We start from the raw sequence: 24,473 nt of genomic DNA, 5'->3' as shown, positions 1-24,473 counted from the left end.
CACTGCTCTGAAGACCCCAACACGGCGGGCGATCAGCTGTTTGTTGGCTTCTCTGAGGCAAAAAAGTAACGGGGCGCAGAAAAGGACTTTGTCAAGGTGGCTAGTCCTTTACATTAGAATGTTACACATTTGAAAAAAATCAGCCCCCAGAATGAGAGCCCATTCCACCTGGACTAAGGTAGTCACCACTGTTGCAATGCAGAGTGCCTGTCCTTGACATCTACCAGGTCACAAAGAAGGTGTCAGTGCACTTGGTCACAAACCACTACTGCCTTGACAACCAGGTCCAAAAGGAAGGGCATTTTGCGTGTTTGGTCCTGTGAGACTTTTTGGTCTCCTCCCACTCCAACTTGGGAGGTACTGCTTTGGTATGTATTCTAAAACGAGGGCCCTGCTTTTGAAACATCAATCAAAAAAACAAGTTACTTACCTTCAGTAACGTTGTTGGGGACTATATCTCACTACAGAGTCTTCATGGCCCTCACCTCTCCCTGTTCTGTGAAGTGGCCTCTTTTTGGCATCTTCAGGCCCCAAATAAGCCCTCTGGTACCAATAATTGTTTACATTCCTGTCTGAGGGCTTGGAAAGGGAAAAAAAAAAACCATTGTCAGTGTACAGTAGTGGCGCTTATATATGGCTCCCCTTCGACACTTCTGGGGTGGTATAGAGCCAAGGTGGAGCCACACGGCACAACCTGTTGGTGCATGTAAGCATTACCAAAGAGAAGTTTCCTGATACAGTGTGGCACCTGAGGAGAAGTCCAAGGTAAGGATTCTGTGGGTTGATACAGTATCTTCCAGAAAGAGGGTTTTTGAAGGTAAATAACATGTTCTTCATCAAAATGTCCTGACAAAGCTAAGCGGTGAGAGTCCAGTCTAACAAGGGAGCAACAGTGATGGGAGACATGGAAAGGGAAAAGGTGAACACTGTAAGAGAAAGAGAGACAAACAAAAAGAAAGCAAGGGGGAGGCAGAAAGAAAACAAAAAAAATTGAGTTAAAAAAGTGGAAGAAAGAAAAAAGAAGAGCGGAGAAGGAACGGACGGTCCTCCGCTCACAAGGACCCTTGGTATAGGTCAGTCTCAGCGCACTAGCAGTACTTTTTTTCTTGTTTTGCATTATTTCTTGAACGTCCCTTCAGAACCACCTGGCAGACATTTTGATTTTCAGGCAAATTCTTTAAAAACTGTGCTGTAAAATGCACTATTTTAAACAAAAACGAGGAAAATACTCCCTCAGAACGCCACACCCAACTCCAGAAAAAACTTGTCGGACCATCAAACTCATTCTCTTTGTCCATTCAGTGGCTTAGAGGTATGGTCAAAGTAGAGGCTTTTTAAATTTTCTGACTGGTCCCTTGTTCAAGACATGTGTGTTGTGTTTTTATGTCATGAAAGACTGGTTTTCCATTTAGCCTTCCCAAATGAATGCATACTGTATCTTGATTAGTCTGCACTTTACTTATTTTATTCTGGCAAATTTGAGAACGATTTCTTTGTTGTGTTTTGTTTTCTAAATGAAATATTATGACGTATTATGATAATGAGCTGCCAGGTTCTGTTAATGTGGTCATTGTGCTTCAAAGCCCTAAGCCATATATCCTGTTGAATTATATAATCTGATCTTTTCTTCCAGGCCATGACAGCATTTCAGGAATTGCTCAGCACTTTCAACAACTTGAGGAACCGAACCAATGGCATACTGACAGACCTGGATACACTGAAGAACGAAGTTGGAAATGTAAGTCCTACATTGTGGGATTTGGAGAGAAGAAAAAGTGAATGGTTTTAGTAAATTCTGACACCTGCTCCTCTTTGGAAAAGGTGGTGACAGACAGTGCTCTAAATGGAAATATTGAAGTGCTGGTACTCGCCTGTTTTCTCTGAAAAGGTCAGGTACTCTCGTGTTAAATGTATTTCAGCAGTGCCGAGAAGTGCAGGTACTCTCCTTTCAAAATAAAGAGCTGCAGGTACTCAGTGCCGGACAGTACCTGCCAATTTAAAGCACTGGCCTTAGATCTATTCTATGTTCATTCACCATTGGTTGGTCGTATGTTGCTAGAAGTGCAATGTAATTCCCTCATCACGGGATAGCATGGTACCCCAGACCGAAATTCAACATCTCGACTGCCCTCCCATCTACCATTCTAATCTTGGGCTGTCTCTTTCTCGCAGCTGGGCAGTGCTGAATATACTAGTAGCTTATGCAGACACTAGTGCTCAGGGGCAAAACATGTCTGGTACTTTTTTTTCCCCCGCGACCATACCCTACAGGGCTTATCCGTTTTTCTAAAAACATTATACTACTGTATGTTACTAGAAAAAAATCAAATCGTTGTAAATCCAAATCACTACTTTACAGTGATTTGGATTTTTTTTCTAGTCCACCACGTTCACCACGATTACCTTTGAGTACTTGTGGCACTCCACATTGTGGCATGAAGAGAAGACAGGAAGTCATAGCATGCAAAAAGGTTGCAAAAGCATTTCTGTAAGGAGGGCTGAAGGGTAGACGTATAGAAAGCGAGCCGTGTGAATAGAGTTAGGAGTTGCTTTCTTGGGCCACAGATCCAGGGTATATATACTTGAAGCGAGAGGCGGGAGCCAGCAGTAGACCACGAGAAAAGCGGCCTCAATGGCAAAAAGCAGCCCCGAACCCATAGGTTGTGTGGCAGGTCTGGGAAGCAGCACAGGAGCCAAGCAGAGGACATGCTGCTACCAGAAATTTAACTCAAAATAGGGGATTTATTGAGCTACAGACGCTGGGAATATTGAATGTTGTTTTTAAGTTGCGGACCCATGGGCCAATTTGATAACAGCCCAGAAATGGATTGGTACCTGATTGAGTTTTAAATATTGTACTACAAAATTATCACAGCCAAAATACTGAATACAAAATACATTGAAGTTTAGTGTATATATAGGTAAGTGTAGGTTTACTATAGTTAACTCCACATATATTTACATCGGCGAGATTTAAATCTACACTTACCAATTTATACTTACCTTTATATTATTTTTGCAGTTAATAATTTGGCTTCAATGAGTTATGTAGTCGATATCCTGACATACAGATCCTTTAAGAAAGAGATCAGTCAATCAAACCCATGCAAATGTATGGAAAATGAGAAAGTACTGTCTTTTATTTTACAGAAGAACAGATAAGTTTGTATTACCAGCTATTTAAAAGTAGGACATGAAAGGATAGATTCTACAACTTTAAGAAATACTTGCCAAAACAGAGCATACAAGGGTACCTACGATATATGTTTGAGGGCAATGGCAAACTCCTGGCCGGAAATCAGAGCTAAAATATTAATTTTAATTAAATTTGAAGATTTTGTGAAAAGTTGCTGAAAGACTTGAAGAGAAAAAGTCGTTTCTCTGGTCGTATTACCAACTTTCAATCCCCAGCCCACATTTGCCACTGATGTTACCCCTCTGCCAGGATCGTTTGAGAATATTTAATTTTTGATACAGTTGTTTCTAAACATATTGAAACATCACCTGAATTTGTAAGGGCCACCTACTGTTGCTGAAACAGACTGTGCATGGCCACAGTCTAATCTGCCTCACATTATGCATAAAACGATTTTAGCACAGAGCATACTGTTGAATTACTACACTTTCTGTTAGTAATAAAAGAATAATTTTTAAAGAAACCAGTTACTGAATTGCTAGAAGTGTTTATTTTATGGAGTGAACATATTTAAGTGATATTATATCTGATCTCTTTGATGTTTTAAGGCATGGGCAAACTGGGCACTTGCCCAGGGTCCACACCTTTGAAGTGACCCTCCCTTAGACAGTGAACATTCTCTCTGCCTCACTTCTGTTTCCCTAGCACAACCTTTAATGTCTAAGTTCTTTGTTATCATGAGGCTTGATTTACTAGAAAATGGACATTTAAGTTCAGAGTTGTTCCAAACAAGGGTCCAAAAATATTTTGCGAACGGAGCCCCCAAAATCCTTAAAATATCACTGTAATCTCTTCCAAATTTACATGAGAACATGTCACCTTAATGCACGCACCATATGTAAAAATCCATTACTCTCTGCATAACCTGAGATTCTGTTTTTGCTCAACAGATAGATGTCAGAGACATCGAAGACCGTCTGAGGCGCCTCGAGGAACAAAGTCAAAGCACAAAATCCCATGGAGACAGGCTGGTGAGTAGGCAGACATATAAAAGTAAAATTGTACTCTAATCTGCTAAATATTTAAATAGAGAACTAAAAGTCTTACACAACACCAGAGTAATGCCAGATTGGCTTGACCAAGTGAAAAAGAAGCCTTTTGGTCCATAGTGTGAATCGACCCACCTTCATTCACTCTGTTGTGCACACTTTATTCCGTGATATGATATTAGCTCAACTCAATGTAGCTCGCACAAAACAAAAAAGACAGGGAAAGAAAAACAAAAGAAAACGTACCTGCCTCCTCGCTGCCAGTTCGCCCCTCTATAGGTCCCTCTCTGAAGGCACAGGCTCCCAGCCTGCCTTATGGCCAATCCTAAAGCTGCTCTCATGCTGCTTGCAGCATGAGAGCAGCGTCAGGATTGGCCTAAGCCTTCTCGATCTGTGCTTCCAGGCAGACTCGGAGCCTGCTCTCTCCAACCCAGCAACACAGTGCTGGGTTGGAGACAGCTCAGTGCGCATTTGTGTTTGGCCATCCTGAAACGTCCAGCTAAACACATATGCGCACTGAGGGGAGTGCACCTACCACTCCCCCTGGTGCCTGTCATCCCCATGGCCCCACCCCTCAAAAATAAAACGATAATAAACATAGTTTATAATCGTTTTAATTTTCAAGTTTGCTGCTGCTAGCGGGAGAGGGGGGCGACGCTCCTCTGCCATAGCGAAGGAGACGCCGCTGGTAGCTTCGAACAGGCACCCTCCACCAGGGGTGTAGCTTTGGGGGGGGTGAGGGGTGCTTGGGGTGTTTCACCCCCCTAGTAAATGTATTTTGTGATAAATAGTTGGGTACAGGTCCTTTCAGTTGGGAATTGTGAGATGTCTGTCAGATTTCACCAGGATTTTTCACATAAACACAGACAAAAACAGGCACGCTCTTGCTCCCTCTCTGTTTTGAAAGTCCTCGAAAATGTTGGTTATTTTACAAAATATTGTGTTTTCTCTCTTAGTACTCCTGCTAATCCCCATTCTTCTCCATTTCCAATGCCCCTAAGGTCCCTCTGATGCACCCTGATTGTCGTATATATATTTTAACATTATATGCTAGCCTGATTGTTGGATAATCTGAAGTGCACTCCTCCCCCACCAATCTTACTGACCAAGCTATGCCCCTGAATGGCCTCAGACCTGCTAGACCCCTCCGAATCGGGATTCCGAACCAACAACAGACCGAGACCTCCCTAATCGCCACCACAGATGACATCCGCACCCTACTCGACTGAGGAAAATCAGCTGCCCTGATACTCCTCGACCTCTCTGCAACCTTCAACACCTTTTCCTGCAGCACGCTCATCAAGAGACCGCACCACACAGGAATCAGAGAAGGTGCACTCAGATGGACTGCATCATTCCTCACGGGACGCACTCAGAGAATCCATCCTCCCCTTCACCTCACAACCCAAGAGCACCAATGTCGGTGTCCCCCAAGGCTCATCCGTCAGCCCCACCCCCTTCACCACATACATGACGCCCCCACACCAAAGACCATGCCCGCAACCAGGCATCATCCTGGACAGCAAACTCACCATTAAGCAACAGATCAACAGTTTCCTCAGCCTGGTTCTGCACACCTTGAATACTTCGAAGAATCTTCAAATGGCTTCCAGAAGCACCAGGAAAATATTAATGCAAGCCATAATTACCAGCCATCTGGACTATGGCAATGCACTGTAGACAGGAAACACAATCAACTCAAGAGAAGGCTCCAGACGATACAAAACTGAGCAGCCAGACTGTAGGAAGTTGGCTCTGTATGCACTATTTCAAAGTAAGGAATAGTATACACAGAGTCCAAGGGTTCCCGTTAGAGGTAAGATAGTGGCAAAAAGAGATAATACTAATGCTCTATTTTGTGGTAGTGTGGTCGAGCAGTAGGCTTATCAAAGGAGTAGTGTTAAGCATTTGTTGTACTTACACACAGGCAATAAATGAGGAACACACACTCAGAGACAAATCCAGCCAATAGGTTTTGTTATAGAAAAATATCTTTTCTTAGTTTATTTTAAGAACCACAGCTTCAAATTCTACATGTAATATCTCATTTGAAAGGTATTGCAGGTAAGTACTTTAGGAACTTTGAATCATTACATCAGCATTTATACTTTTTACATAAAACACAAATAGCTGTTTTAAAAGTGGACACTGCAATTTTCACGGTTCCTGGGGGAGGTAAAGTAATGTTAGTTTTAACAGGTAAGTAAGTCACTTACAGGTTTCAGTTTTGGGTCCAAGGTAGCCCACCGTTGGGGGTTCAGAGCAACCCCAAAGTTACCACACCAGCAGCTCAGGGCCGGTCAGGTGCAGAGGTCAAAGAGGTGCCCAAAACACATAGGCTTCAATGGAGAGAAGAGGGTGCACCGGTTCCAGTCTGCCAGCAGGTAAGTACCCGCGTCTTCGGAGGGCAGACCAGGGGGGTTTTGTAGGGCACCGGGGGGGACACAAGTCAGCACAAAAAGTACACCCTCAGCAGCGCGGGGGCGGCCGGGTGTAGTGTGCAAACACGCGTCGGGTTTTCAATGGTTTTCAATGAGAGATCAAGGGATCTCTTCAGCGTTGCAGGCAGGCAAGGGGGGGGCTCCTCGGGGTAGCCACCACCTGGACAAGGGAGAGGGCCTCCTGGGGGTCGCTCCCGCACAGGAGTTCCGTTCCTTTAGGTGCTGGGGGCTGCGGGTGCAGGGTCTTTTCCAGCCGTCGGGAAATGGAGTTCAGGCAGTCGCGGTCAGGGGGAGCCTCGGGATTCCCTCTGCAGGCGTCGCTGTGGGGGCTCAGGGGGGACAACTTTGGTTACTCACGGACTCGGAGTCGCCGGAGGGTCCTCCCTGAGGTGTTGGTTCTCCACCAGTCGAGTCGGGGTCGCCGGGTGCAGTGTTGCAAGTCTCACGCTTCTTGCGGGGAGTTGCAGGGGTCTTTAAATCTGCTCCTTGAAACAAAGTTGCAGTTCTTTTGGAGCAGTGCCGCTGTCCTCGGGAGTTTCTTGTCTTTCTTGATGCAGGGCAGTCCTCAGAGGATTCAGAGGTCGCTGGTCCCTTGGAAAGCGTCGCTGGAGCAGGTTTCTTTGGAAGGCAGGAGACAAGCCGGTAAGTCTGGGGCCAAAGCAGTTGGTGTCTTCTGGTCTTCCTCTGCAGGGGTTTTTCAGCTCAGCAGTCTTCTTCTTCTTGTAGTTTCAGGAATCTAAATTCTTAGGTTCAGGGGAGCCCTTAAATACTAAATTTAAGGGCGTGTTTAGGTCTGGGGGGTTAGTAGCCAATGGCTACTAGCCCTGAGGGTGGGTACACCCTCTTTGTGCCTCCTCCCAAGGGGAGGGGGTCACATTCCTATCCCTATTGGGGGAATCCTCCATCTGCAAGATGGAGGATTTCTAAAAGTTAGAGTCACTTCAGCTCAGGACACCTTAGGGGCTGTCCTGACTGGCCAGTGACTCCTCCTTGTTATTCTCATTATTTTCTCCGGCCTTGCCGCCAAAAGTGGGGGCCGTGGCCGGAGGGGGCGGGCAACTCCACTAGCTGGAGTGTCCTGCGGTGCTGGCACAAAGGGGTGAGCCTTTGAGGCTCACCGCCAGGTGTGACAGCTCCTGCCTGGGGGAGGTGTTAGCATCTCCACCCAGTGCAGGCTTTGTTACTGGCCTCAGAGTGACAAAGGCACTCTCCCCATGGGGCCAGCAACATGTCTCGGTTGTGGCAGGCTGCTGGAACCAGTCAGCCTACACAGATAGTCGGTTAAGGTTTCAGGGGGCACCTCTAAGGTGCCCTCTGGGGTGTATTTCACAATAAAATGTACACTGGCATCAGTGTGCATTTATTGTGCTGAGAAGTTTGATACCAAACTTCCCAGTTTTCAGTGTAGCCATTATGGTGTTGTGGAGTTCGTGTAAAACAGACTCCCAGACCATATGCTCTTATGGCTGGCTACCCTGCACTTACAATGTCTAAGGTTTTGTTTAGACACTGTAGGGCACAGTGCTCATGCACTGGTGCCCTCACCTATGGTATAGTGCACCCTGCCTTAGGGCTGTAAGGCCTGCTAGAGGGGTGACTTATCTATACCTGCTTAGGCAGTGAGAGGCTGGCATGGCACCCTGAGGGGAGTGCCATGTCGACTTACTCGTTTTGTTCTCACCAGCACACACAAGCTGGCAAGCAGTGTGTCTGTGCTGAGTGAGGGGTCTCCAGGGTGGCATAAGACATGCTGCAGCCCTTAGAGACCTTCCTTGGCATCAGGGCCCTTGGTACCAGGGGTACCATTTACAAGGGACTTATCTGGATGCCAAGGTGTGCCAATTGTGGATACAAAAGTACAGGTTTAGGGAAAGAACACTGGTGCTGGGGCCTGGTTAGCAGGCCTCAGCACACTTTCAATTCAAAACATAGCATCAGCAAAGGCAAAAAGTCAGGGGGTAACCATGCCAAGGAGGCACTTCCTTACACAACCCCCCGCCCCCCAAACGAAAGAGGATGAGACTAACCTTTCCCAAGAGAGTCTTCATTTTCTAAGTGGAAGAACCAGGAAAGGCCCTCTGCATTGGCATGGGCAGTCCCAGGTCTGTGTTCCACTATAAAGTCCATTCCCTGTAGGGAGATGGACCACCTCAACAGTTTTGGATTTTCACCTTTCATTTGCATCAGCCATCTGAGAGGTCTGTGGTCGGGTTGAACTACAAAGTGAGTACCAAAGAGGTATGGTCTCAGCTTTTTCAGGGACCAAACCACAGCAAAGGCCTCCCTCTCAATGGCACCCCAACGCTGCTCCCTGGGGAGTAACCTCCTGCTAATGAAAGCAACAGGCTGGTCAAGGCCATCATCATTTGTTTGGGACAAAACTGCCCCTATCCCATGTTCAGAGGCATCTGTTTGCATAATGAATTGCTTGGAGTAATCTGGAGCTTTTAGAACTGGTGCTGTGCACATAGCTTGTTTCAGGGTGTCAAAGGCCTGTTGGCATTCTACAGTCCAGTTTACTTTCTTGGGCATTTTCTTGGAGGTGAGTTCTGTGAGGGCTGTCACAATGGATCCATATCCCTTCACAAACCTCCTATAGTACCCAGTCAAGCCAAGGAATGCCCTGACTTGAGTCTGGGTTTTTGGAGCTGCCCAGTCCAGAATAGTCTGGATCTTAGGCTGGAGTGGCTGAACTTGGCCTCCACCTACAAGGTGTCCCAAGTAAACCACAGTTCCCTGCCCTATCTGGCATTTGGATGCCTTGATAGAGAGGCCTGCTGATTGCAGAGCCTTCAAAACCTTCTTCAGGTGGACCAGGTGATCCTGTCAGGTGGAGCTGAAGACAGCAATATCATCAAGATAAGCTGCACTAAAGGATTCCAACCCAGCAAGGACTTGATTCACCAACCTTTGGAAGGTGGCAGGGGCATTCTTTAAACCAAAGGGCATAACAGTAAACTGATAATGCCCATCAGGTGTGGAGAATGCTGTTTTCTCTTTTGCTCCAGGTGCCATTTTGATTTGCCAGTACCCTGCTGTTAAGTCAAAGGTACTTAAGAATTTGGCAGCACCTAATTTGTCAATCAGCTCGTCAGCTCTAGGAATGGGATGGGCATCTGTCTTGGTGACAGAATTAAGACCTATGTAGTCCACACAAAACCTCATCTCTCTCTTTCCTTCTTTGGTGAGAGGTTTGGGGACTAAGACCACTGGGCTAGCCCAGGGGCTGTCAGAGTGCTCAATTACTCCCAATTCCAGCATCTTGTGGACTTCCACCTTGATGCTTTCCTTAACTTGATCAGATTGTCTGAAGATGTTGTTTTTGACAGGCATGCTGTCTCCTGTGTCCACATCATGGGTACACAGGTGTGTCTGACCAGGGGTTAAGGAAAAGAGCTCAGCAAACTGCTGCAGGACCTTCCTACAGTCAGATTGCTGTTGGCCAGAGAGGGTGTCTGAATAGATCACTCCATCCACTGAGCCATCTTTAGGGTTTGATGAGAGGAGATCAGGGAGGGGTTCACTCTCAGCTTCCTGGTCCTCATCTGTTACCATCAACAGATTCACATCAGCCCTATCATGGAAGAGTTTTAGGCGGTTTACATGGATCACCCTCTTGGGGCTCCTGCTTGTGCCTAGGTCCACCAGGTAGGTGACCTGACTCTTCTTTTCCAGGATTGGGTAAGGGCCACTCCATCTGTCCTGAAGTGCCCTGGGAGCCACAGGCTCCAAAACCCAGACTTTCTGCCCTGGTTGAAATTCAACCATTGCAGCCTTTTGGTCATACCAAAACTTCTGGAGTTGTTGGCTGGCCTCAAGGTTTTTACTTGCCTTTTCCATGTACTCTGCCATTCTTGAGCGAAGGTCAAGTACATAGTCCACTATGTCTTGTTTAGGCTCATGAAGAGGTCTCTCCCAGCCTTCTTTAACAAGAGCAAGTGGTCCCCTTACAGGGTGGCCAAACAGAAGTTCAAAGGGTGAGAACCCTACTCCCTTCTGAGGCACCTCTCTGTAAGCGAAAAGCAGACATGGCAGGAGGACATCCCGTCTCCTTTTGAGTTTTTCTGGGAGCCCCATGATCATGCCCTTTAATGTCTTGTTGAATCTCTCAACAAGGCCATTAGTTTGTGGATGATATGGTGTAGTGAACTTATAAGTCACTCCACACTCATTCCACATGTGTTTTAGGTATGCTGACATGAAGTTGGTACCTCTGTCAGACACCACCTCCTTAAGGAAGCCCACTCTGGTAAAGATACCAATGAGGGCCTTGGCTACTGCAGGGGCAGTAGTCGACCTAAGGGGAATAGCTTCAGGATACCTAGTAGCATGATCCACTACTACTAGGATGTACATATTTCCTGAGGCTGTGGGAGGTTCAAGTGGACCCACTATGTCCACACCCACTCTTTCAAAGGGGACCCCCACCACTGGAAGTGGAATGAGGGGGGCCTTTGGATGTCCACCTGTCTTACCACTGGCTTGACCGGTGGGACAGGAGATGCAAAACTCCTTAACATTCTGGGACATGTTGGGCCAGTAGAAGTGGTTGACTAACCTCTCCCACGTCTTGGTTTGTCCCAAATGCCCAGCAAGGGGAATATCATGGGCTAAGGTCAGAATAAACTCTCTGAACGCATGAGGCACTACCACTCTCCTAGTGGCACCAGGTTTGGGATCTCTTGCCTCAGTGTACAGGAGTCCATCTTCCCAATAGACCCTATGTGTTCCATTTTTCTTGCCTTTGGACTCTTCAGCAGCTTGCTGCCTAAGGCCTTCAAGAGAGGGACAGGTTTCTTGTCCCTTACACAACTCTTCCCTTGAGGGTCCCCCTGGGCCTAAGAGCTCAACCTGATAAGGTTCCAGCTCCATTGGCTCAGTTCCCTCAGAGGGCAGAACTTCTTCCTGAGAAGAAAGGTTCTCTTTTTCTTGTTGTGTTGCAGCTGGTTTCCCAGCTGACTTTCCTTTCCTCTTGGTAGGCTGGGCCTTTCTTCCAGACTCCAGCTCTACTTTTTCACCCTGTGCCTTGCACTGTGCCCTTGTCTTGACACACACCAGTTCAGGGATACCCAGCATGGCTGCATGGGTTTTCAGTTCTAACTCAGCCCATGCTGAGGACTCCAGGTCATTTCCAAGCAAACAGTCTACTGGGATATTTGAGGAGACCACCACCTGTTTCAGGCCATTGACCCCCTCCCCACTCTAAAGTTACCATAGCCATGGGATGTACTTTAGTCTGATTGTCAGCGTTGGTGACTGGATAAGTTTGTCCAGCCAGGTATTGGCCAGGGGAAACCAGTTTCTCTGTCACCATAGTGACACTGGCACCTGTATCCCTCAGGCCCTCTACACTTGTCCCATTAATTAAGAGCTGCTGCCTGTATTTTTGCATGTTAGGGGGCCAGGCAGCCAGTGTGGCTAAATCCACCCCACCCTCAGAGACTAATGTAGCTTCAGTGTGACACCTGATTTGCTCTGGGCACACTGTTGATCCCACTTGGAGACTAGCCATTCCAGTGTTAGCTGGAGTGGAGTTTGAAGTGGTATTTTTCTTGGGACAGGCCTTGTCTCCAGTTTGGTGTCCAGACTGACTACAGCTACGACACCAGGCCTTTTTGGGATCAAAGTTTTTACCCTTGTACTCAGAATTGTTTTGTAAAGAGGCTCTGGGCCCACCCTCCTGTGCAGGTTTTTGGGGGCCTGTAGAAGACTCTTTACTATTTTTGTTTTTGGCTGTCTCACCACCTTTCCCCTGGGGAGGTTTTGTGACCCCTTTCTTTTGGTCACCCCCTGTGGAAGTTTTGGACACCCTAGTCTTGACCCAATGGTCCGCCTTCTTTCCCAATTCTTGGGGAGAAATTGGTCCTAGGTCTACCAGATGCTGATGCAGTTTATCATTGAAACAATTACTTAATAGGTGTTCTTTCACAAATAAATTGTACAGCCCATCATAATTATTTACACCACTGCCTTGAATCCAACCATCTAGTGTTTTTACTGAGTAGTCTACAAAGTCAACCCAGGTCTGGCTCGAGGATTTTTGAGCCCCCCTGAATCTAATCCTATACTCCTCAGTGGAGAATCCAAAGCCCTCAATCAGGGTACCCTTCATGAGGTCATAAGATTCTGCATCTTTTCCAGAGAGTGTGAGGAGTCTATCCCTACACTTTCCTGTGAACATTTCCCAAAGGAGAGCCCCCCAGTGAGATTTGTTCACTTTTCTGGTTACACAAGCCCTCTCAAAAGCTGTGAACCATTTGGTGATGTCATCACCATCTTCATATTCAGTTACAATCCCTTTAGGGATTTTCAACATGTCAGGAGAATCTCTGACCCTATTTATGTTGCTGCCACCATTGATGGGTCCTAGGCCCATCTCTTGTCTTTCCCTTTCTATGGCTAGAATCTGTCTTTCCAAAGCCAATCTTTTGGCAATCCTGGCTAACTGGATGTCCTCTTCACTGGAGTTATCCTCAGTGATTTCAGAGAGGTTGGTCCCTCCTGTGAGGGAACCAGCATCTCTGACTATGATTTGTGGAGTCAGGGCTTGAGAGGCCCTGTTCTCCCTAGATAGGACTGGTGGGGGGGAATCACCCTCCAAGTCACTATACTCATCCTCTGTGTTGCCATCCTCAGAGGGGTTGGCTCTTTCAAACTCTGCCAACAGCTCCTGGAGCTGTAGTTTGGAAGGTCTGGAGCCCATTGCTATTTTCTTTAGTTTACAGAGTGACCTTAGCTCTCTCATCTGTAGATGGAGGTAAGGTGTGGTGTCGAGTTCCACCACATTCACATCTGTATTAGACATTATGCTTCTAAAAGTTGGAATACTTTTTTAAGAAACTAAAACTAGTTCTAGGATCTAATTCAAACTTTTACCAAACTTTTAAACTCTAAAAGGAAATGCTAACAGGGACTAACACAAGGCCCTAGCAGGACTTTTAAGAATTTAGAAAAATTTCTAATTGCAAAAAATCAATTTCTAATGACAATTTTTGGAATTTGTTGTGTGATCAGGTATTGGCTGAGTAGTCCAGCAAATGCAAAGTCTTGTACCCCACCGCTGATCCACCAATGTAGGAAGTTGGCTCTGTATGCACTATTTCAAAGTAAGGAATAGTATGCAGAGAGTCCAAGGGTTCCCCTTGGAGGTAAGATAGTGGCAAAAAGAGATAATACTAATGCTCTATTTTGTGGTAGTGTGGTCGAGCAGTAGGCTTATCAAAGGAGTAGTGTTAAGCATTTGTTGTACATACACACAGGCAATAAATGAGGAACACACACTCAGAGACAAATCCAGCCAATAGGTTTTGTTATAGAAAAATATATTTTCTTAGTTTATTTTAAGAACCACAGCTTCAAATTCTACATGTAATATCTCATTTGAAAGGTATTGCAGGTAAGTACTTTAGGAACTTTGATTCATTACATTAGCATTTATACTTTTTACATAAAACACAAATAGCTGTTTTAAAAGTGGACACAGTGCAATTTTCACAGTTCCTGGGGGAGGTAAAGTAATGTTAGTTTAACAGGTAAGTAAGTCACTTACAGGTTTCAGTTTTGGGTCCAAGGTAGCCCACCGTTGGGGGTTCAGAGCAACCCCATAGTTACCACACCAGCAGCTCAGGGCCGGTCAGTTGCAGAGGTCAAAGAGGTGCCCAAAACACATAGGCTTCAATGGAGAGAAGGGGGTGCCCCGGTTCCAGTCTGCCAGCAGGTAAGTACCCGCGTCTTCGGAGGGCAGACCAGGGGGGTTTTCTAGGGCACCGGGGGGGACACAAGTCAGCACAAAAAGTACACCCTCAGCAGCGCGGGGGCGGCCGGGTGCAGTGTGCAAACACGCGTCGGGTTTTCAATGGTTTTCAATGAGAGATCAAGGGATCTCTTCAGCGTTGCAGGCAGGCAAGGGGGGGGGATCCTCGGGGTAGCCACCACCTGGACAAGGGAGAGGGCCTCCTGGGGGTCGCTCCTGCACAGGAGTTCCGTTCCTTTAGGTGCTGGGGGCTGCGGGTGCAGGGTCTTTTCCAGCCGTCGGGAAATGGAGTTCAGGCAGTCGCGGTCAGGGGGAGCCTCGGGATTCCCTCTGCAGGCGTCGCTGTGGGGGCTCAGGGGGGACAACTTTGGTTACTCACGGACTCGGAGTCGCCGGAGGGTCCTCCCTGAGGTGTTGGTTCTCCACCAGTCGAGTCGCGGTCGCCGGGTGCAGTGTTGCAAGTCTCACGCTTCTTGCGGGGAGTTGCAGGGGTCTTTAAATCTGCTCCTTGAAACAAAGTTGCAGTTCTTTTGGAGCAGTGCCACTGTCCTCAGGAGTTTCTTGTCTTTCTTGAAGCAGGGCAGTCCTCAGAGGATTCAGAGGTCGCTGGTCCCTTGGAAAGCGTCGCTGGAGCAGGTTTCTTTGGAAGGCAGGAGACAGGCCGGTAAGTCTGGGGCCAAAGCAGTTGGTGTCTTCTGGTCTTCCTCTGCAGGGGTTTTTCAGCTCAGCAGTCTTCTTCTTCTTGTAGTTTCAGGAATCTAAATTCTTAGGTTCAGGGGAGCCCTTAAATACTAAATTTAGGGGCGTGTTTAGGTCTGGCGGGTTAGTAGCCAATGGCTACTAGCCCTGAGGGTGGGTACACCCTCTTTGTGCCTCCTCCCAAGGGGAGGGGGTCACATTCCTATCCCTATTGGGGGAATCCTCCATCTGCAAGATGGAGGATTTCTAAAAGTTAGAGTCACTTCAGCTCAGGACACCTTAGGGGCTGTCCTGACTGGCCAGTGACTCCTCCTTGTTATTCTCATTATTTTCTCTGGCCTTGCCGCCAAAAGTGGGGGCCGTGGCCGGAGGGGGCGGGCAACTCCACTAGCAGAAGTGTCCTGCGGTGCTGGCACAAAGGGTTGAGCCTTTGAGGCTCACCGCCAGGTGTGACAGCTCCTGCCTGGGGAAGGTGTTAGCATCTCCACCCAGTGCAGGCTTTGTTACTGGCCTCAGAGTGACAAAGGCACTCTCCCCATGGGGCCAGCAACATGTCTCGGTTGTGGCAGGCTGCTGGAACCAGTCAGCCTACACAGATAGTCGGTTAAGGTTTCAGGGGGCACCTCTAAAGGTGCCCTCTGGGGTGTATTTCACAATAAAATGTACACTGGCATCAGTGTGCATTTATTGTGCTGAGAAGTTTGATACCAAACTTCCCAGTTTTCAGTGTAGCCATTATGGTGTTGTGGAGTTCGTGTAAAACAGACTCCCAGACCATATGCTCTTATGGCTACCCTGCACTTACAATGTCTAAGGTTTTGTTTAGACACTGTAGGGGCACAGTGCTCATGCACTGGTGCCCTCACCTATGGTATTGTGCACCCTGCCTTAGGGCTGTAAGGCCTGCTAGAGGGGTGACTTATCTATACCTGCATAGGCAGTGAGAGGCTGGCATGGCACCCTGAGGGGAGTGCCATGTCGACTTACTCGTTTTGTTCTCACCAGCACACACAAGCTGGCAAGCAGTGTGCCTGTGCTGAGTGAGGGGTCTCCAGGGTGGCATAAGACATGCTGCAGCCCTTAGAGACCTTCCTTGGCATCAGGGCCCTTGGTACCAGGGGTACCATTTACAAGGGACTTATCTGGATGCCAGGGTGTGCCAATTGTGGATACAAAAGTACAGGTTTAGGGAAAGAACACTGGTGCTGGGGCCTGGTTAGCAGGCCTCAGCACACTTTCAATTCAAAACATAGCATCAGCAAAGGCAAAAAGTCAGGGGGTAACCATGCCAAGGAGGCATTTCCTTACACAGACTGATCCTCAACCAGCCCAAACAGACCGACATCACCCATCTCCTGAGAAACCTCCACTGTCTGCCCGTCAAGAAAATATGCCAATTCAAACTACTGACACACACCTACAAAGCCCTCTATGACCAAAGGCCATCAAAATGAACCAAAGCATGAATTTCCACCTGCCATCCAGAAACCTTTGCTCTGAATCCCTTGTCCTGGCACCAAATCCGTGGATCCGCCTTAGCCACTGTGGAGGATGCGCCTCCCCATCCACCTCCGAACATCTTCTTCGCTTACGAACTTAAGGAGGAAGCTCTAGACCTGGCTCTTAGACTAAACCCAGCTCCTGGATATCCTCATGGTGATAAACCACACTCTACAAATAATGACTGATTGATTGATAAATACATACTCCAAGACAGACAATGACCAGTCCGGTATATAGGTATGTCATTTCTGTGTGTGTGTTCACCTCACAGCACCACACTATGTGCTGCCTGGAACGTTTTATCACTAATATGTTATAATAATGTTTCTCTTGATGCAAAAAGTTTAGGGTTGATATATTAAGGTGTTAAAACTGTTCCACAACATTCAAATTTGCAGGGAAAATTCGAGGTTAGGATTGTGAGAAAGATCCATGAGTGAGTGTAACAAGTTTGAAAGTTTACCTCCTTTATCCCTGATATTAGCTCCATGGAGGAGATGTCGCATAGCGGCTACAAATGCTGACTTTGGAACCAGGCGCACTGGGTATGAGTCCCAGACTTGGTGATTTACTCTACATCAGTGGCCAAATCACTTAGGGCCTGATTATGAGCTGGCGGAGGGCATACTCTGTCACAAATGTGATGGATATCCCATCCATCCTATTACAAGTTCTATTATATCGTATGGAACTTGTAAAAGGGCGGGCGGGATATCTGTCACTTTTGTGACGGAGTGTCCCATCTGCCAAGGTTGTAATCACCCCATAAGCTCCCTCTGCCTTAAAAAAGGAAGTGTAGTGCATTTGTAACATTTTCTTGGGACCTAGACAATCTTGCTTTGAATAGGACTGTTTTATTGAGCAGTCCTCCTGCATCTTCCTAAGACACATGTATTACTCCTAGCATCATCAGTTATTAGGAATTCAATAACTCTCTGGTGCCCTTCGCCATCTCTGAGGGTTCTTCTTGGGGTATTGCTCGCCCCCAGCAGAGTCAAACGGAACATGGAAACATGTCTAAGCTTGGTAAGTCAAGACCTAAATGATGTCATAGTGGCTGTAACCCCTGGGGCATTCTATAACCCCTGTGCCAAGCGCTGTCAGGGAAGTCTGGGGCAACCACCTTATTTAAAGTTGAACCTGGACTGCTTTCGCCAGTCCTACCACCCCTTCTCACATGGGCCCTATCATCTCAAACACCTGTATCTACATCACATTTCTAGGCACCGCGAGACCACGTGATTTATCCAGTCTCAAACGTTGTGGGGTGAAGCGACAAGGACAGGATTCGACCCCGGCTCTGCGGGTCCTTAGCAGCTCTAGCCGCTATTCCGTGCATGGGGGACAACTGACTTACTAGAGGCGCTACGGAGGGCTAAGGTACAGCACGTGCTGCCGCACCTGCTGTGAAGAGGAAATGTATGTGCCAGAAGGTCGAGACTTTACCAACATATTGCAATAGCATTTGGGTTCTGAGAAGGCACTTTAAAAACATGTAATTATGTTTTTCCTGCTAACAAAGTTCTTGTTTTTTTGCACCCAGGAATCCATTCAGAATAAACTGAACTCGTACCCGGAGCCAGCAGACATAGTGCTGTGGACATCTCTGCATGATGCGGTACTGGGGAAGGTAGGTGGACTTTGGTAGTGGTTCATTTGAAAACAAATAAAAGTGCAGGGCCGAACGTTTTACAAATGCCGGGTTTGCCAATACCAAGGCTGCCTGTCCATGAGTCCACCTCGTGCGTCTTTTACCCCCACCGTACACTTCCTGTCCTTCTGTGTCACTCTTGCATCTTCCCTTTAAATCCATGCTTTCTGCTTATGTCTCTGTTTTCATATCTATCTCTTCCTCATTTGTTCCTTTTGTTCCTTTTCTTCTATTGCTCTAGTCAACGTACGGTGAGGAAAAATAAGTCTTGGTCCTCAAAACTGAGTGCCGGTGCCCACAACCTCCAGCCACCGCCACAAATTAAGCACTGTTTTGTTGGTATGCAGAGTGTATGAGGGGGAGGGGCAGTAGTATTCACTTAGAAAGCCCATTGTCATATTAAAATTCAAAGCAAAAAAATCTGTATTTAATTTAAATGTTCACTCTTCACCCCATTAAGGCCTTTTGTTTGGCTATCAGTAACCCTCTGGCACAAGTGTTGTAGCCTCAATACTTTTGCTCACAATTCAGGGTTGGGTTGTTCACGGCTGGAGGGATGTTGGGTTTTAGTTGGGGAGGGGTGGCGAAATAGGCTGCAGGAGTCCAAGGGGAGCTTTGTTGGCTGTCCTTTGGGTCACGTCATATTGTTGATAACAAAAACATCATCTGACATAAATAATTTGTTTACAAAAATATTGCTCCATTGGGTGTAAATGTTCTATTAACTCCGAGGGGGCAATGTTTTAATAAACGATATGGTATTTAGGCTACGAAATTCTGGTACTAATCCTCATGTGGTGTGCTCTAACCAGGGGCGTTACCTTCAGTGCCGAGACCCAGGGCGGTGCGTCCTCTGGACAGCATGGTATGAGAGGGATCCAGGAAAGGGCTGGGTATACTATGGGTTAAGGTAGTAGGCCCCTCTTGCAGGTGATGGTGCAGGTGGAGTCCCTATCTACTATAGGCCACAACTTCTGGCCTGGGGCTTTGTATATGGCCTGTGCATACTTAAGCCCGCCTTTGTAGCTGGGCAGGGTGATGAGGAGGTCCTGGGCCTGCCTGAGGAAAGAATGGTATGCTCCCCGTGTGGCAGGTCAGAGGTAATAGAGGGACTGGGCTGAGGACCTGCCCTCTGCCTCTCCCTCTGCAGTGGTTTCACCAGGTGCACCTTTTCACTGTGTAAAATTGGGTTTGGTGTCTCCGTGCCCGGAATGATAGAAACCAGAGTTTGTAGACCTGGTAGTTATGGCCCTAGAGACACCTAGCCACACACAATGACGAGCAGAAGAACCCCACCCAGAGTTACCACTCCAGCTGGAATAATGCCACTTGTAATTGGGCCTCCGCCTATCAGCAAATGTGCATTTCCAGTAGAAAGGGTCATTTCAAATTACTTTCATGCTCCAAGTGTCAAGAGTGCTGGACAATTTTCATTATGGTATCTAATATTTGCATAGCAGGCTACTGCCACTCGTGTGGCATTCTAGTACTGGAGCCTTGTCTGAGATTGATTGCAAGCCAGAGCTACGTATGTGGTTGGCAAGTGCAACAGTGATGGTGTCCGATGTGGGAAGAGCTGGATGTGGTTTGTAAGGACCAGACAGTGCTCCAGCTGTGAGCTACCGAAGTGTTGTTGAAGTTATGCCTGCATTTTTAACAGAGACTTGTATTAGGTTTGACTTTTCCATGCATACTTTGTTGATGTCTCACAAAAGGCATGTTTGAAATTGTTGTGGATGATGCTGGGGTGTCTGGCGTTCTGGAGTAGTGGAGCAGATTCCTTTTAGGAACTTTCTGAAAAGAAGAGTTTTCGTTTTTCCAGAAGTTAATTGAATTAGAATAGAGTGTCTCAATTGCTGAAGAAGATCAGTACGTTTATAGATGTATGCAGAAGACGAGGGAGACCTGTATTCTCCACATGCATGCTGGTAAGGAACTACACAGGTTTGCAGTTTAGACCCTAAGGGACGTATCACCCAAAAGAGATTAATTTAATCAAAAAGCAAAATTTGGATCTGCACTTGGCTTAGGCTTCTGCTGGGGTAGTGACTGTGCATGAGCAGCATGACTCCGAGTCCTATAAGGTGCTCACTGCGCAGTGTAAAGAAGCTTACTCGAGAATGACCGAGTAAAGGAAGCCAGTGGAGGGCCAGCATTGCAGGGGAGATCTGGTCCCACACATGGGAATACATTTGGAGTCTTGCTGGTGTCTTCCGAATCTGTTCAAGTTTGTAAAGGAAACACCTCATAATGAGTGGCCCATCAATTACAATGGGGCCAAAAATGGCAGTTAATGGTCAAAATCGGAATTATATACTATGCAGGAACACCGCATGTCAGGAGCATTTAACCCAGTGATTTCATCTCTGCAAGCAAAGCTAATCTCTGAGCAAAATACCGGGGAACAACAGGCAGGAATCTGCACAGTAAGTTCTTGTCACGACTCACGTGCTGCTTGCGCCTGGAGTTTGCAGATCTTGAGGCGTGGATCTTGAGAGTTCGACTTTGGCCCAAAAAGGGGCGACTCTTTCTGGTAGCCACGGTTCTGTAGGCAAAGGAACGCCAAGGACAGACCGTGACCGTGAGAAAGTAGCGCCAGAGGGAAAAAAAACCTTCAGAAGAAGAGGAAAAAACCTCCAAGAAGATTCGCAGAGGATTCCTGAAACAAGAACAGAGGAACAGGAATCAAAAAGAACTGACATAATAACACAGAAATGGCGAAATCCAGAACCAAAGGCTAGGAAATCAGGAGCGAGGACACTAACTGAACAGAGAGTGTTGCAGCGCAAAGAGGAGAAGAAAACACCACCCTTAAATACCATAAAACAGGAAGTGACCCACAGGAAGAAAAAGGACACCATCTTAGATAGGGAAAAGTAGATAGAATAGACTGGAGCAGAAACCATAGAGAATAGGGAAGGAGGAATGCTGGGAAGACAAGGGTAACCTGGGAAGGGGAAAAGACATAAAGGAAAGAGCAAGAAACAGACCCAAAAAGAAAGAAGACAGAAGAAAGAAGAAAAGGAGCCCAAACAGGTAAGAGGGGTCAGGAGACCCCAACAAAACGGAGGGAGAGAGCAGCGCGAGGGCCCAAGTAAGCCTTGGGGCCTCGTAGGGTGCAGGAAAGGCTTGGGGCGCGCCGCGTCTTAAAGACGCGAAGCGCGGCCCGAGCCGAACGCGCGGCTTGTGCCAAACGCTCGGCTCGCGCCGCGCGGTGCGGCGCGACAGTAGGCCCCCCTCCCGAAGGCCCTGGTTTGAAAGGAAATAAACGGTGAAAGCGCTGAGTCAGAAGAGGAGCATGAACAGAAGATGCATCTTCCCAAGAACATTCACTGAGAGGATAACCCTTCCAATGAATCAGATACTGCAGACGGGTGTGAAAAAGACGAGAGTCACAAATCTCCTGAACCTCATATTCAGGAACATCATCCACTAAGACAGGAGGAGGACAGGAAAACTGACAAGAATACGGATCTGGTACATAAGGTTTGAGTTGGGAGACATGGAAGACTGGATGAATCTTCCACGTGTGAGGCAAGTGAAGACGGACAGTGACAGGATTAAGCAACTGGAGAATACGGAAAGGCCCGTAGTAGCGAGGTCTGAATTTGTTCTGAGAAAGACGTGAGGGTAAGAATTTTGAAGAAAGCCAAACTTTATCTTGTGGATGGTAGTCCGGAGTGGCCCTACGTTTCTTGTCTGCTACTTTCTTCATATATCTCTTGGTGTGTAAGAGATTAGAACGAATCAGTCTATGGATTTGTAGAAGACGTTTGGAAAAATGAGTAATAGCGGGCAAGGGAGTGGGAGACCGAGAAGAAGTAGGAAAAGAGGTAGGATGAAAACCATAAGAACAGAAAAAAGGAGTGGTCTTGGAGGCACTATGGACTGAATTATTGTAAGAGAATTCAGCAATAGGGAGATAAGTGTTCCAGTTGCTTTGAGTTGAGTTGCAAAAACAACAAAGGTATTGTTCTAAGCCTTGGTTCAGACGCTCGGTCTGTCCATTGGTCTGAGGATGGAAGCCCGATGACAGAGCTCTATCGATATTTAGTGTCTTACAAAAATACCTCCAAAACCGGGAAATGTACTGAGGTCCTCTATCAGATATAATAGTATGAGGAAGTCCATGAAGATGGAAAATATGTTCGATGAATATCTGGCTTAATTCTTGGGATGTAGGTAGCTTTTTTAAGGCAGTGAAGTGAGCCATCTTAGTAAAGGAGTCCACAGTGACCATGATTACCCGGTTTCCTGCTGAAAGCGGTAACAAACACATAAAATCAGTAGAGATGGTGTGCCATGGAGTTGGCGGAACCGGCAAGGGCTGGAGTAATCCTGCAGGTCTGGTTCGGGGAATCTTGACTTGAGCGCATGTGGGACAAGCCTGAACGTATGTTTCAATATCCTGTTTCCAAGTAGGCCACCAGAAAAATCGTGATAACAGTTCTTGTGTGGCCTTGATGCCTCTATGACCAGCAACCGGTGAATCATGACACATTTGTAATGCCTTTTCTCTAACTCTGTTAGTAGGGATGAATAACCGATCGTGATAATAATAGTATCCTTGTCTCTTATGTAAAAGAGGCCTTAACTTCTCTACTTCATCATCAGATAGATTGGAGTATTCCAGTTGTACCTCCTCCAGAAAAGACTGAGCTACCCCAATGATCTTATTAGGTTCCAGTAGGGGTTGAGCTGGGACAGGAGTACAATCTGGATAACGACGCGACAGAGCATCAGCCAGAATGTTTTGGGAGCCAGGAATATATGTAATGTAGAAATCATACTGACTGAAGAAGAAGGCCCAACGAGCTTGACGACTATTTTGGCATACGAAATTTCGTAAACATTGTAAGTTTCGATGGTCTGTTCTCACTTCAAAAGGCTCCTTGGAACCCATCAGAAACTGTCTCCATTCAATACAAGCTGTTTTCAGAGCCAACAATTCTCTTTCCAGTACTGAGTAATGTTGTTCTGCAATAGAGAGTATATGAGACAAATAGAAAACAGGATGTTCAAGACCATCATCCTCTTGTTGTTGGAGTAGGACGGCACCAATGGCTTTTTCAGAAGCATCAGTGACGACAATAAATTGTTTGTTGGTATCTGGATGTCTTAAGATGGGAGCTTGTGTAAATGCCTTCTTTAAATCCTGAAAGGCTGTTTCGGCAGCTTTAGTCCAGACAAACCCTTTAATAAGATTTTCCTTCTTTAAAGTGTGAGTTATATGGCTAGTTTGTTTTGCAAAGTCTGCGATGAATTGTCGATAGAAGTTCGCTAATCCTAGAAAGCATTGTGTTTCTTTAATAGAAGATGGAGAAGGCCAATCTAGAATAGCTTGTACCTTTTCTTGATCCATAGCTACACCGGTGGGACTTAAATGATATCCCAGATATTTGACTTCCGTCTTGTCAAACTCACACTTTTCGGGTTTGCAAAATAGTTGATGTGCCCGGAGTCGTTGAAGGACTTGTTTCACATGGGAAGAATGGAGTTCGGGATTTCTAGAATAAATAAGAATATCATCAAGGTAGATTACAACTGTCTGATTCAGGAGATCAGAGAATACTGAGTCCATAAATCTCTGAAAGATTGCCGGGGCATTAGTAAGACCGAAAGGCATTACCCTGTATTCAAAGTGACCAAATGGAGTCCTAAAGGCCGTTTTCCACTCATCTCCTTCTTTAATGCGTAAAAGGTGGTAGGCTCCCCGTAGATCTAGTTTGGTAAACCGTTGGGCCCCTCTGACTGCCTCTAAAATGTCCCTTATGAGAGGCAAAGGATAACGATCTTTAATAGTTATTTTATTCAGGCCTCGAAAATCCAGGCAAGGGCGAAGATCCTTTGTCTTCTTGGGTACGAAAAAGAGAGGAGCCCCGGCCGGAGAAGACGATGGAACAATAAGACCACTTTGAATATTTTCATCCAAATACTCCTTTAGTACTTCCTTTTCAGTTTCCGTGAGGGAATACATCCTGCCAAAAGGAACGATAGTGCCAGGTTCCAAGGGAATAGCACAATCGTAATCTCGATGTGGAGGTAACACAGGTTTGGAAGGTTTTTGGAAGACATCTTGAAAATCCAAATAGTGTTCAGGAACTCCTTGGACTGTATTTATGGTCGAACCGGTAGTACCCTCCGTGACTATTGATCTCTTAGGCGACCAATACTTGTCTGAAGCAAAACAGTGCTCGTGACAGAACTGTGAAGACAAGGAAACCGTCCGGGTAGCCCAGTT

The 24,473-nt window shown here is 46.7% G+C and overlaps 1 protein-coding gene and 1 long non-coding RNA gene across 3 annotated transcripts in view; one reads left to right on the top strand and one right to left on the bottom strand.

Annotated features, from left to right (window-relative positions):
- Positions 1-24,473, top strand: part of C10H16orf96 (chromosome 10 C16orf96 homolog) — a 212,007-nt gene that overhangs the window by 56,103 nt on the left and 131,431 nt on the right. For both annotated transcript variants that reach the window (XM_069210372.1, XM_069210371.1), the window contains exons 2-4: positions 1,634-1,738; positions 4,087-4,167; positions 18,125-18,211. In XM_069210372.1, the coding sequence (XP_069066473.1) occupies positions 1,634-1,738; positions 4,087-4,167; positions 18,125-18,211 (273 nt within the window). The remainder of the gene's footprint in view (positions 1-1,633; positions 1,739-4,086; positions 4,168-18,124; positions 18,212-24,473) is intronic.
- LOC138261429 (uncharacterized) overlaps positions 1-24,473 on the bottom strand; it is a 71,219-nt gene that overhangs the window by 30,778 nt on the left and 15,968 nt on the right. Inside the window, exon 3 of the long non-coding RNA XR_011199091.1 lies at positions 3,004-3,074. This is a non-coding gene — a long non-coding RNA (uncharacterized lncRNA). The remainder of the gene's footprint in view (positions 1-3,003; positions 3,075-24,473) is intronic.

Source organism: Pleurodeles waltl, chromosome 10 (genome assembly GCF_031143425.1).
Source record: "Pleurodeles waltl isolate 20211129_DDA chromosome 10, aPleWal1.hap1.20221129, whole genome shotgun sequence".
In the NCBI taxonomy this organism is placed as follows: Eukaryota; Metazoa; Chordata; class Amphibia; order Caudata; family Salamandridae; genus Pleurodeles; species Pleurodeles waltl.
Note: the sequence above shows the minus strand (reverse complement) of the source record. Positions and strands in the feature narration are given on the sequence as shown.